This window comes from Gadus chalcogrammus, chromosome 23 (assembly GCF_026213295.1).
Source record: "Gadus chalcogrammus isolate NIFS_2021 chromosome 23, NIFS_Gcha_1.0, whole genome shotgun sequence".
NCBI lineage: Eukaryota > Metazoa > Chordata > Actinopteri > Gadiformes > Gadidae > Gadus > Gadus chalcogrammus.
This window is the reverse complement of record NC_079434.1, coordinates 16,793,663-16,808,345: the sequence shown is the minus strand read 5'-3', so window position 1 is coordinate 16,808,345 and position 14,683 is coordinate 16,793,663. Positions and strand designations below refer to the sequence as shown.

Below are 14,683 nucleotides of genomic sequence, written 5' to 3'. Positions count from 1 at the left end.
GAGAGTGGACACATTATGAAGCATCATGGGAATCGTGGCTTGAATGTTTTTGTTCTGCTCCTCTCATGTTATGCATCACACACACACACACACACACACACACACACACACACACACACACACACACACACACACACACACACACACACACACACACACACACACACACACACACACACACACACACACACACACACACACACAGGGGGTTGGAGCGTTTTGCAGATGAGTTCTGAAGTGTGTGTCTGTAAGTGAAAATTTACTCTCACTGTCGCGCGGCACAATCTGTTGAGTTAAGCGGCTTTAAGTGTGCTTGTCTGTGTGTGTGTGTTGTGTGTGGGTCTGCAGATTGATTTGTGTACTGTATATTAATGTGTGTGTGCAACCTGTCTGTTTTTTTTCTTCGCCTGAACAAAGAGTCGTTGTGTGAATGTACTTCTTTAGACTTCAGTCATGGCTGCTGCTTTGTTTGTTCGTAAACACAACCACAAGTCATTCTACGCAAGGCCCTGTAGAAAAACTAATTCAACAGCTCAGAATGACGACAAGGGGAACAAAATCAATTTCTCCCCTTGTGGATCACAACGTCGTTTTGTAGCCACTTTTCCAACATCTTCCAACATAAATACATTTTGTATTATGTTGATACTTCTTTGGCAAAGGTTTGAAGCAGGATATATGATGAAATAGTACAAATTGAAGCCTTTGCGCTTGCATTTTATTGTTGTTCTATCCACTTCCTGCTATAAATTAATCGTTTCTCTAAAACCTCTGTAGATGAAATCATCTGCAGAATGATTCGATTGTAATTCTAGTCCTCATTCTATTAAGAAATCAGACGTTCTCCCTGTGATAAGGCGGCTTGCTCGGCCAAATGTGAGGATGTTATGATGATTGCGGGGAGATATGATTTAAGAGTTCTGTTCAAACTATAAACACGCCACTTCTTGCTGTTAGTTTTGTTTGACACTGGAACACTTCTGCTTTTAAAAACATTTCTGCGCTGGAGCACAGAGTCCCCACGGCAGTAGAACATGGTGGTCGGTCGTTCTCTCGTGTCGCTAGCGCTCTATGCGTTCTTGGGACACACTGACACACACTCTATCCCGCACTGAGAGGTCCTACATGGGCTGTAGCTCTAGTACCAGAGTTCACACACAACAGAGCATCCTGCAGAGTTAAGGCTTATTCTAATGTTTTCTTTGTCATGTCTTCCTAGCCTTAAAGTAAAAACTAAATGGGGATACATTTCTGGGTAGGTATTTGATTTATTTTCAGAGGCGTAGGTTTTTATTACACAATGAATGCTAGAGAGATCATGTGTGACTGTGGATGTGTCTGACTAAGGATTGCTATACGAAGCTATCTACGCAGAGCATAAGTGCAGTCATTATGGGTTTGTTGTGTTTTTACCTCCATGCCAATCCATTATCCACGTTCCTGGCTGGAGAAAGACAATAGTTCCCCTTACTGCTTTCCTGAAACGACTGGCATGCAAATATCTCTCTCCCCTGATGAGAATAATGCAAATGAGAGCCTGCCTCTGTGACAAGTTGAGCACAATGGTTTAGGTTCGTGTGTCTCCGGGGGTAAAGAAATGCAAAGACGACAAAGCTTGTAAACACTTTACTGCACACTGAAGTGGTACAATGCATTGTATAGAGTGGGTGTGGTCTACGTCTAGGTGTGGGTCAGGACTATGTCTAGGTGAGGGTCGAGACTACGTCTAGGTGTGGTTGTAGACTACAGCTTGGTCTTGGTGTAGGTATAGACTATGTCTTGGGCTTGGTGTAGGTGTAGGTGTAGACTACGTCTGGCTGTGGGTGTAGACTATGCCTGTGTGTGGGAGTGGACTATTTCTAGGTATAGACTACAGCTTTTTGTTATAAGCCAACCAATGCCTGGTATCCTACGACCCTGTTGATGACCCCATGAACCTGGTGCAGACCCTAGAACAGTGAACGAGGGAGTCAGGACATCGTGTTCAGTGTGAGTCTCCTTCTCCTTGGCCAGTGTTCACCATTCAGACCTCCCGTCCAAACAGAACGTACATTCAATCGATTCCTCAGCATCCAGCTGCCAAGCCCTATGGAGTGCGGGGAATATGGATCACATTGTGAGCTATTGTTTTTTAAATGACCAAAGTCCAACTTTAGCAGACGAGCCGCTAAATTACTAATAAGGCAGGACGGATTATTTGAGAAGCGCCGTGAATTATTAACATTTGATGAGAATGATTCTAAATCTTAGCACTGTATGAAATCCACAGCTGAAGCCTTCGAATGTGTTCGGTACAAAGGCCGCCGGCCGGGCTGGCTTCATCCTGGACCCAATTAGGTTAAGCTGTAGCCTTCTATTGTGTCCCTTTAACGCTCGCCCAGAAAATCCTGCTCACCTCATCGGTTTGTTCCAAAGCGTCTTTCGCACAAAGAGTCCTGGAAAGTTCCCTCTCACCGATGGCAACCTTGCAATCTAGCGAAGGGACACTAGCTCTCGCTCTCTCACCCTCTTGCTCACTCTTGCTCTCGCTCTCTCACTCGCCCTCTTGTTCAGATCAAAATAGCTTATTGTCATGGAAAATACGCATTTACATGGCAAAGCCGATAAGAAATGTACTGGAGAAAAACTACCAGTTAAGAAGGTCAAAGATTAAGTGGAATATAAACTCTGTACAAGCAGAACCCATCAGGTAAAGGTCAGGAGTGAGTCAATAACTCACCTCCCTCACTCTATCACCTTCCTCCTCCCGGGTCCCGTCTCACTCTGTCCCTCTTCCTCACTGTAACACATGCCTGTGAGATCAGCTTGTTGCCATGGATATCTGGCACCTCATTAAAAATCACAGACACCAGAGAAAGGGTGAGAACGAAGTGTTCAGATTAGTGTTTGATACTGTCTTTTTGTGTCTTTGATGTGGTATAATTTTAGGGGGACTCTAAAGCCCTGCAGGTCAGGTTGCTGAATATCAATGTATTGATAGTATCTCAATGTACGGTGAGAAGCTTTTACATAGGATCAAGAATCGATACACCACATCATGCCCATTTCGATGATATTCACTGTGCATCGCTGTGAATATCATTGGTGAGCTGTGAGCTCACCAATTAGCTGCTATGCTAACAACGATACTAATGTAAATAAAGTTTTGCGACATATTAATGTTGATTTTGCACTTTGTAAGCGGGTTTTGGTTTTGCTTGACAGCAGGATCTCGGTAACCTGTCACGGCAGATGGTTTCACGGAACCATCTGTGAAGTCGCTCTTGGAAAGTGTTTTGGAAGAGGGCACGCACCTTCCAAAAATACTTGGCAGGTGATCGGATGAACCATCTGTCTTTCCCCGTCTATCACGTAGATCACGTGGTACCTTCTAGGATGCTGATTTGTCCAGGCCGTGGTGGGTCGGCCAAAAGCACAGACCTTGAAGCTTGAGAAGCCTTTGCATATTAAAAAGAAGGTTCCTCTGTTGATGAGCTCACTGGCTTCCACTCATTAGTGTAAGAGAGAGAGAGAGAGAGATGGATATCAAATACATACCTGTGTGTGTGTGTGTGTGTGTGTGTGTGTGTGTGTGTGTGTGTGTGTGTGTGTGTGTGTGTGTGTGTGTGTGTGTGTGTGTGTGTGTGTGTGTGTGTGTGTGTGTGTGTGTGTGTTGAATGGAAACCTTAAGTAACATGACCAGGGGTATCCCGTCCTCCTGTATCAGTTTTAACACACACACACACACACACACACACACACACACACACACACACACACACACACACACACACACACACACACACACACACACACACACACACACACACACACACACACACACACACACACACACAGCCTTTGTCTCCCTGAGGTCAGAGGCTCGCGGTGCCATTCAGCCTGAAGGTCGATTCTGTTGATCAAAATACCAACAGAAGGGGCAAGGGGTTGAAGGACATGTCACAAAGTTTGTCTGAAGTTATCAGATACACTTGAGAGGAAGGCTTAGCAATGAATCTTAATGATTATTTGTTCAATCCAAACCATCAGAAACAATACCTCATCTATGAGATGAATGAAGGGGTTTGTGTACTGCACACGATCCAACCGGTCAAATGGTCAGGGTTCAGGTGGAAGGCCTTGGCTTTCTGAGACACTGGTGTTCATTTGGATTGAGATCTAGCTTTTGAAGCATGTGTACGTTGTGTCTGGTTCCAGCGCTATGCCCCGGTTGGCATTCCTCCATCGTGGAAGCTCCTTCAAACCACAGCACCTTCTTTCCTCCATTTCTTTCTCCCACTATTGATAACTTCAATTACAGAGTTCTCCATTCATGCTGGTGGCGATTCTGCTCGCCTCGTGACAAGTTCTTATGGCATCCCTTTTCTTTATCGTGGTAATAACAGCGTTACGGCCCGCAGGATGTAGAGCCAGTCTCACGGAAGTATCCAAACGTTCACAGCTCAGGAAGACCTATCTGTCTGCGTTCTCAGGTGCAGAAGTCTCTACTGAACACAGCAAACGTACTAAAAACCTCCACGCTGGACGTGAAGACAGAACGCTCACACTCCTATTCCCCCCCCCCCCCCCCCTCCGTCCTACTACATTTGCTCTCTTTTTTTACCAGGAGATGTTTTACTTGGAGATGTGTCAGGTGACAGGCGTGAGATTCTCTTTAATAGCTGCAGATTGCAGATTGCTCTTCAACTCAGTGTTCATCAGTGGATAATGAGTCCTCTTTTTCTCTTCCCTGCTCACACTGGTCCCAGACATGGGATTTGTTCAGAATGAACTGATGACTGATTGTTCTTGGTTCAAGTCTTTGTCTGTCCATTGTGCATCATGTGACGGCCCTCTGACGGCCATCTGTGTGTAACTTCTCCTTTAAGGTGGTTCCGGGGGGGTGGAGCTACACAATCAGCCCAATCAGTGTGTGGCAGATATAACACTCACCAGTCTGCCCATGGCCCTCTCCCTCTCCAGAAATCAGTTGACTTTTGTTAAACCCTTATTTTTGGTTAGCTTTCGTTTATCAATAAATCATGATTACTTTTGCATTTAAACCTTGGTGTGTCTCCCTATTTGTGATGGCCAAGAGCCGGGCCGTGACAATCATAAGAGGCTGATGTTCCAACCCTACCCCGTGTGCTCAACATGGAGCAGGACCGCCTGCCAGTAGTGGTAGTGTTTCATCACATCTGTGTGTTCAATCCCATCTGGGGAAATAAACCATAAACCACCGCCCTGCACCCGTGAACAAATGGGACACTGTGGGGGTGAGAGCACGGGTGACGCCCCCCACACGCCTCATTGGCCGTCAGCCCGCCGCCAAGCTGCCGTCGTACCCTGCTATTGGTCCACAGACCCGCCGTGTGAAGCCTGGCTCACAGCCTGTCACTCAGCAGAACTCCCCCCCCCCCCCCCCCCCCCGTTGGGTCTCATGTGTTTGTTTTACCCCCCCCCCCCCCCCCCCCTCGTCGATCGTATGGCGGTCAGGGCTGAGCAGCGCAGGAAATGGACAGGGAAATGGGATACGAATGTGTCTTAGAAAACCACAGGGGGCCACCTTTGGAATTGGAAAAAGTGAGTATATGCAATACCCTGTGTGTGTGTGTGTGTGTGTGTGTGTGTGTGTGTGTGTGTGTGTGTGTGTGGGATGTCAAAATGTACCTGTGTGTGTCACAGCGTGTCCGGTGTTAAGTTAAGAGGTGTGAGGTTAGATGGGAGGCGCTGTAGCGGGAGCCTGACAGGACAACGCACACCTGCCCCCCCCCTGCTGGTTTACTCTCACCAGGGGGGGGCTTCTAGGGGGAGATGTTCCATCATGAACACACACTCTCATCCTAACAACATCCCTATGTGGCCAAGGGGGGGGGGGGGGGGGGGGGGGGGGGGGGGGTGTGTGTGTGTGTGTGTGTGTGTGTGTGTGTGTGTGTGTGTGTGTGTGTGTGTGTGTGTGTGTGTGTGTGTGTGTGTGTGTGTGTGTTTAACGTAATGAAAGTGTTAAAGTCCCTTAATATATAAGCTAATACTTTGTGTGTAACACACTTTGTGTGTTACCGACAAACTTAACAATAATTACTATTTGAATAACTCTAATTATTAGGTTAAACAAATCTCTTCAAACATCCCTCTATATATACAGTATAGAAGCCAACATGGAGTCCCCGTGGCCTGGCGTATGAACCAGTGCATTACCACAGAGCCTAATGCATCAGCGTGGGTTTGATGGCCTTTCCAAAGCGCCTTCAGAGAGAGGTTTAAAATGGAGGGCACTTCGCCACGGCGTCACACACTCATCACTCCTGCTCGTGTTTCCCCCCCAAAGGGAAACATGATGCATTTAATTCTCCTCTCTCTGGTTAAGTGGCAGGCAGCCCTTGTGTGTCTCCGCGGCGATGTACATTAGTGTGCTGCGGCTGTTCCATCGATGACGCATTAGTCTTCAGTCCACTCGCTGTTACCACAGACCGCCACGCCCCTTTGACCCTGCCCAGGAAGTAGACTGCCACGCCCCTTTGACCGCACCCAGGAAGTAGACCGCCGCTCCTCTTTGACCCCACCCAGGAAGTAGAACTCTGTCTTTGTATATTTAATTAGGCATTTAGCTGACGCTTTTATCCAAAGCCACTTACAATCATCATCGGGGCCCGTCTCCCCTTAGAGCAATCTGGGGTTAAGCGCCTCGCCAAGGGAACAACGTTGACGGCAGGATTCAAACCCCTGACTTGCTTTGGCTACCGGCATAGCCGAGTTCCGAGTTCCCTAGCCACTCTACCACCACCGCCTCGTTTCCCCCTCTCCCTCCCTCCCTCTCACCACAACACACAAAACCACACTCCCTATACCCTTCTAACTCCTCACCTTGAGCTTGGAGCAACACCGATAAAAGCGAAAAAGGGTGCTCCCGTAATCCTTCGGCAGAGAGTCATGGATCATTGGCTGTGGTCGGTTTACGTCGTGTCTGCTGCGTCGCCCCGGGCTCCGACCTACAGGGAAGGGTTCTGAACGTGTGTTAAAGTTAGCGTTAGCTCCTAACCATGTTTGGCATTTGGTGTTACTATGCAGGGTTCAGAACATGTGTGTAAACCTAGCCTCATGCAAGTAACCATGACACCACTGGCCCTTTAAGTGCCTAGTACTCTATCTGATGGACACGGTAATTTTGCTCTGACACAATTAGTGGCAACAGATCTTAGAGTTAGGCGATAATTGTGAGGCACTTTAAATGGCCACTGGTTATAAATGCACTCCATTTACCATTCATTCCATTTCGACCCTCAAAGTACTGGGTTTAAACCACGGATAGAGGCCAGCCTCCCCTTATTATTGCTGGCCTCTGTCTGTGGTTCCGGGGCACGGGTGCGGCACTGGGTCACGAGATGATGCTCTGGTCCCATCATGCTCCCCAAAGTCCAACAACTTCAGGATCAATGGTCATACAGGGGTGCAGGTGCTGTGCCTGGTGAAGTGCTTCTCAGCCCTGACGAGTTCTTCCTGTCTTTGGCAGAGGACAAGCCAACACCTGGTTCCTCTAACTCTAAGGTAGGGCCACCTTTGCGGCTTGTTTTGCCAAGATAATGCTATCATCTGATGGCGGTTTCTCTTTCACAAACTGGCGTGTCAGTGCCCCCCCCCCCCCCCCCCCCCTTCTGTAATGATTTTGGATCGCTCCGAGGCTCAAGCCCATTCCAGACCACCGCCAGAACTCTTATTGATGAAGCCGACTGTTTCATTTATCACTTGGTGGCGTGACCTAACGGCTGACCGGGCCGAGAGTTGAAGAGTTCATCCAGACGTGGCTTCCCTCCTGCACCACTACGCTCTTCTCTTGATAGTCCTCCGAAATTTAAAGGTGTCGTTGTGATGGATTACAGTAAACCAAACCTCCTGTAAAAAGACTGCCCCCTCGGACACTTTGCTCCAAGCCCCGTGGGCTCTGAACCTTTCTCATGCCTTCCGAGCCCCATCCCGCCCTTACAAGCCCCCTAGACCCCTAGACCGCTCCGGTTGATCCCCATGATCAGATTTCATAGATCATAAAATAACCCAATTACAGAAACCCTTTGAGTAAGGGGCCTTTGATGTTACAACGAACATGGGCTCTTGGCTGCTCGACAGCGTTCAGTAGAATAAGAAGTGTTTTTCAACACCTTCTCTTCACTGGAGATGAGTTTGTACAGGCTCCTTCTTGATGCTGTGAGGGCACACACACACATGTATCTAGCCCTCCCCCTCACAGACACTCATTACTCCTACGTTGCTTTGTACACACTGGGGTTGCACAAACCCCTCTCTGTTCATCATGAAATTCCCCGTTCCTTTGCAGTGAATGCACAATATTGTAATGTATTGTACTCAGTAGATTATTATTATTCTGTGAAAACCAAGTTGCATCCAATCAGAGAATGTTCTACTTTGGATGTTCATAAACCAACAAAACACTAATTTTTGGAAGTCTAATATTACGGATTATATGTTAATATATGATACTTTTATATTATCAGATGGAAATATTTTCTTGTAACTACAGATTAAATTAAACAATCAAATGTAATTTTGAAATATAATTACTCTACTCTATTTTACCACCAAATAAAATGTCCAATCAATGCAGTGATGGACGTGGTGGATCGTGGCCGATGTAGCCTGATGGGAGGACATCAGTTATCCCGGCCCACTGGGCTGCTCCTGTTTGTTCAGGTGATGGATGATGTTGACAGGCCGCCACTGGTGCAGAGGTCTTTTAGCGAGATGTTTAATAGCGCAGCTCAACTAATGATGCTGAACGCGCTACATAACATCAACCCAGCAGTCCCCGTTCTGTGTGTGTGTGTGTGTGTGTGTGTGTGTGTGTGTGTGTGTGTGTGTGTGTGTGTGTGTGTGTGTGTGTGTGTGTGTGTGTGTGTGTGTGTGTGTGTGTGTGTGTGTGTGTGTGTGTGTGTGTGGGTGTGTGCCCAGGGTTTCCCCATCAGACCTTAATGGGCCTGTTTGCCTTCCCGGCCCGTCGATTCAGAACCTCCCCATCACTCACCCAGCAGCGTGCTGCGCCGTCCAATAAGGGGCGGGGCCGAGACGCACCCACGGCGTCGTGACAACGGCAGCTGTCGGCGGCGGTGACGAGCGAGGGGGCGGAGTTCCCTGTGTTAACTCACACACTCATGAGGCAGGCTGGGCGGGCAGTTGACAAGGTGTGTGTGTGTGTGTGTAGTGTGGGTGTGTGTGTGTCACACACACACCCTGATTGGTTTATGCTTTATAAACGCTATTAAGGCTTAATGTAGCAGGATTCAGCGGGTAGGAGATTGAGAGGAGAGAGATTGAGAGGAGGGGGGAGGAAGGGAGGAGTTGGAGAAGTCATGGGATGTAAATTACATTAATTTACAGAAGGGTTTGATGCTGTATTATCAAACACATTATCAATGCATACATTTACATTTATAGCATTTAGCAGATGGTTTTATCCAATGCGACCATATCCCATATTGGTTGCTTTATTTCATGCATAACAATTAACATGAACATCCTCATCCCATGACAATTCAATCGAATAGCAGTAATGATGTCGTCACTAGTTAACATTATACAGAGATAAAAGAGAGTTAAAGAATCAGCTCAACATCAATCTTGTCTTTTTACTGCACATTTCTCCATGGCCTGAAAACACACACACACACACACACACACACACACACACACACACACACACACACACACACACACACACACACACACACACACACACACACACACACACACACACACACACACACACAACATTGCCTCTCAGCGATATTATATGATCTGAGACCCACATTCATGCATGTGCACACACACACATACGAACACGGGCCCATGTGCAAACGTGCGCACACACACAGACGCACACATGCACGCACACTGAACCAGGCCTAGTAATGGAGGGGGTACTGTGGGACCCCATCTAAGGTGGTATGAAAATGAACTGTGTGTGTGTGTGCGTGTGTGCGTGTGTGTGTGTGTGCGTGTGTACTTATTTATTATTAATTATTAATTAATTAATTAATTTTTTTTTTGTAGCATTTTTCTCTTTTCTTTTAATGTGCATTGTAGCACTTTGAGATCTTTGAATTAGATACAAAGTGCGTTATAAATAACATTTATTATTATTATTATTATTATTACTTTATGAAGTGTGGTTTGGAAGGTTATGTTCTTCTCTGTTCTAATCGTGTGTGAAATAAGATCCCATGATGCATCAGTCCATGATCAGCCCCCGGCAAATCTGACCAAATTGCTTTTTTCCTCATCTGAATATCTCACCTGACGTACCAGAACATGGCAACCAAAACAACCTTGTTTTGTTTTGCTTGAAGTAGGTTACACTACACTTGTGCTGCAAGTGACACCTCACTACTAGTTAACTATACCTTCAGAATGACCATTGAACTTCCAGCCCTGTTAACAGTGTTCCTAAGCAGACGTTTGCAACCCACCCTTCGTTGTTAAGTGACAGCCAATCATGTTCCAGCTTCCCCTGCATGCTTCCTCAGTGTCTGCCTCCTCCCTTACCGTCTCAAACCGAGGTTTGGTTCGTACCCACACCCTCCAACCGGCTTTAAGTTACATGGGACTGACCCCATGCATTATTCTCCAGGAACCTGCCCCACCTCGGGCTCAAGGTACCTGGGTACCTGAGGCTCAGGTGACGCCATCTCCTAGATTGAGTTGTGTTCACTCTGGGAGAGGAGTGTGTGTATCTGCCCCCCCTCCCTCCTCATCCTTTCAGTCGGCTCTGAGACACAAATCATGTCTCTCTCTGTTCCGTTGTATTGGAAATGACTTGGTGTTTAGTACACGGGCTTATTAATCATGTCTGCGTTGATGAATGGGAATCGAATAAGCATAAAATGACACTGTCAGAGAAGAGGAATTATGGGACGCTGTATGCTGTCGTTAAAACTTGAGGCTCATTTGAGATCCAGAGAATTCTGTTCTGAGCTTTAACCAAATCGTTTTTAGATAATCTGGCTGGATTTTAAACACAGGCTGGTGTGTGTGTGTGTGTGTGTGTGTGTGTGTGTGTGTGTGTGTGTGTGTGTGTGTGTGTGTGTGTGTGTGTGTGTGTGTGTGTGTGTGTGTGTGTGTGTGTGTGTGTGTGTGTGTGTGTGTAGTGGGACTGGTATGTGTTGTGTGGGTGTGTAGTGTAGTGCTTACGTGTCAAGTGTATGTATGTTGGCGAGGGTATGTGTGTGGGTTTAGTGTGTGTGGGTGTCTCACACACACGTGCAGTGTGTGAGAAGTGTGTGTGTGTGTGTGTGTGTGTGTGTGTGTGTACACAGCCATTGTTTTGTGTTAATTGGCTTCTCTCCTCAAGTGGCGCTCCAGCGCTCCTTGAAGCATGCATCTCCGAAGAGAGATAGGGTCTCCATCGCTCCATCACCCCTCCTCGATACTCTGTCACCTCCTCGTTCCTCCGTCACCCCCTCCTCCGCCCCCTCTGTCTTTAACGCTCTGTCTCTGCAGGCAGAGGTTTGCATCGTGTCTTTGTTGGAGCAGACCTGGAAGCCCTTAAACAGAAGGTTATTCCTCAAGACGATATTCTCTCTCTCTCTTTCTCCCCCTCCTTTTCTTTTTCTCTCTCTCTCTCTCTCTCTCTCTCTCTCTCTCTCTCTCTCTCTCTCTCTCTCTCTCTCTCTCTCTCTCTCTCTCTCTCTCTCTCTCTCTCTCTCTCTCTCTCTCTCTCTCTCTCTCTCCCTCTCTTTCTTTCTCCCCCTCCTTCTTTCTATTTTTCTCTCTCGCTTTTGCTTTCTAGATCTTGCTCTCGCTCTCTCGCCCTCAACCTCGACTGTTCTTGACATCCAGCCATTGCCACTGAGTCCACGTAATTAGCCTTTTCTGTCTCAGAGCTGAATGCACACAAAGAAGACCCACACAGGCACACACACACCCTCACACACAGACAGAGAGACACACAAACCCTCGCACACAGACAGAGACACACACACAGAGTCGAGATGGAGCCGTGGAAAAAAAAGTCTATTAGCGCCTTCCCTGCCGTCACTGCACTCAGCCTAGCATCTCTAATCACACCTCTCGCGCACAACCTCGACCTCTTTCTCCCCTCTGCTCTCTCTCTCTGCTTCTGTCCTCTTTCTCCCCTGACTTCCATCCACTCTCTCCCCCATCTTCCTCCCTCTCCCTCTTCCATCCTTTCTCTCCTTTCTTGAATCCTCTCTCTCTCCTCCTCTCTCTCCCTTCTTCCTTCCTTTCTCACCCCTCTCCTCTCTCTCCCTTCTTTCATCCTCTCTCTCCCCCTCTCTTCCATCCCTCTGTCTCCTGTATCTCCATCTTCTCTCACTCCTTTGATCTTCACTATTGTACTTTCACACTTTCATCGCACTCTCCTACCCGGACGTTTCTCTAGCTTTTTTGTCTGTCGTTCCGTCCTTCTGTCGTTCTGTCGTTCTGTCGTTCTGTCGTTCTGTCGTTCTGTCGTTCTGTCGTTCTGTCTGTCTGTCTGTCTGTCTGTCTGTCTGTCGTTCTGTCTGTCTGTCTGTCTGTCTGTCTGTCTGTCTGTCTGTCTGTCTGTCTGTCTGTCTGTCTGTCTGTCTGTCTGTCTGTCTGTCTGTCTGTCTGTCTGTCTGTCGTTCTGTCTGTGTGTGTTTAAAACTATTTTTGGTGGAGTTTCCAACATCTCTCCGTACACCAGGGCTCATTTGTTTTGGTCGATCGATTCATGATTCTCTTGTCCAATATCCGTTTAATCACCTGTCCTCGGGCTGAATGTTGTTCATCTGAACGCAGGCCAGAGAGAGACGCAAATCAATTCTGCTTTCCACCTCATCATCAAGTTGTGTCTCCCAACTGGAGAAGGTCAGAAAGTGAAAGTGAGAGCGCAGTGGAAGAAGTTCTGTCTGGTGATCATGGTTCTTTCCCCCTGAGCTGTTTGTTTCACCGTGGAGTATTTGGACTGTTTGTACAGTTTGTTTGGGGCGGTGTGAACGCTGGTTTGAACTGCGGACCACACAGCCCACCTCCTGTTTGTCTTGTAACAGCGGTCTCGTCGGCTTACAAAATAATTCTGGTTTGGTTTGCTTAAGGTGTGAACTTGATCGGCCCCGACTAGAGGAGGAAAATCAAGATATGTTGCATCGTTGCAGAATGTTATTTCGTGCCGCAATCTGGAAACATAAACCTATTCAGCAGCAGGTGTACGTGAACCTGTCGGGCACGGTGCAATCAGGAGTCGAAAGTACTCAACTATAGCAGAAAGTCTCTCGTTCTAATCGTACACAGCAAGGAGTCGGGAGTTTGGTTCTGACATCCGACAGGTGAGCAAATGGATAACCAACATGACAATTGTTCACAACATGTGTTCATAGCGTCTGTTAATAGCGTCTGTTGATGACATGTGTCAATAACATCTGTGAAAAACATGTGTTTACGTCGTTAGGCTCGCTCAACCATGTCCAGCGTGGACCCTCACCAAAACCAAACGCGCAGCAGCACCTCCACACTGAGCCAGACACCAAGCCTCCAGAGAACCACCAGATGAACCCCGTTTAGGAGCCTCCGGGCCAAATGTGAGCCTTCCCTCCTCGTGGCTATTACTGCGTCCATCTCAAAGGAACGTAAAGCCTTCAGAGTCCAGCTTGCTGTCTTCCCGTCTGCCGTCAGCTAATGCTCTGGTGTTCATTAAAATCCTTTTCATTTGAGGTATGCACGCGGTAATGAGGAGCGGAACCAGCTGCTAATTGTGGAGAGCCGAGCGTCCGGGTGATGGAGGGAGCCGTGATTCTAGATCACTAATTAATAGTAATGCGGTGTTATGATGTACGTCTTGGATTTTTCAGACCTCGTTCTGCAGCAGCGCTGGTTAGTGTGTGTGTGTCTGTGTGTGTGTGTGTGTGTGTGTGTGTGTGTGTGTGTGTGTGTGTGTGCGTGTGTGTGTGTGTGTGCGTGTGCGTGTGCGTGTTTGTGTTGAGGCCGCTCTGATCCGTCTCATATCCCCCTGGGGAGCAAAGGTCAACACGCCGTGTCGACCGCGAGGGTAGACGGGTCACACCTCAAGGTGACTGAACTACCTCGGTGTGTGTGTGTGTGTGTGTGGCCGACACAAGCACACACACACACGTACATACACACATAGACAACCGCATACACGCACTGGTCATGCACTGAGATCAATGATAGCATATTCACAGCATCTCCATGCAACAAACGATGAATAGATTTACTGAAAGGTCATGGAGAGACATCAGACACACGCACAAAAAATCCACTTCCTACACGCACACCAAATCCTCTTCCTCCACAGGGCAAAGTAGGCACATTTGTCTGTGAATCGTTTTGCTTTACTGGCTGTCATTCCCCGGAGGTTTGTCATTGCAGTAACATTCTGCTTACTTTCTCTTTCAAACGATACCTCTATTTAGAAAGTAAAGGTAAGCTAGATGCTTTAGCTCCTATAGCATTATTATGATACAGTCAGTTATGACAGTCAGTTATGTTGGTAATAGTATTGACAGTGATACAGATGACCGGAGATGAAAACATGAGTCCAGGATCCATGTCAGGGATTCACCACACCATAGTCCACTGTGGAGGATGAAGGCCAGGCCACCTGCCACCCAGGGTGACACCTGGAGTGTTATAAATACATTAAGGGCTCGACGCATCCTGTTTCCCTACTGTATTAGGTGCTGGACACACATATTATGTT

General features: G+C 47.4%; 1 protein-coding gene across 1 annotated transcript in view; it reads left to right on the top strand.

Annotated features, from left to right (window-relative positions):
- LOC130376999 (potassium voltage-gated channel subfamily H member 2-like) overlaps positions 1 to 13,527 on the top strand; it is a 34,140-nt gene extending 20,613 nt beyond the window's left edge. The window contains exon 3 of the mRNA XM_056583943.1: positions 13,415 to 13,527. Coding sequence (XP_056439918.1) covers positions 13,415 to 13,527 — 113 coding nt within the window. The remainder of the gene's footprint in view (positions 1 to 13,414) is intronic.
- The last annotated feature ends 1,156 nt before the right edge of the window (positions 13,528 to 14,683 follow it).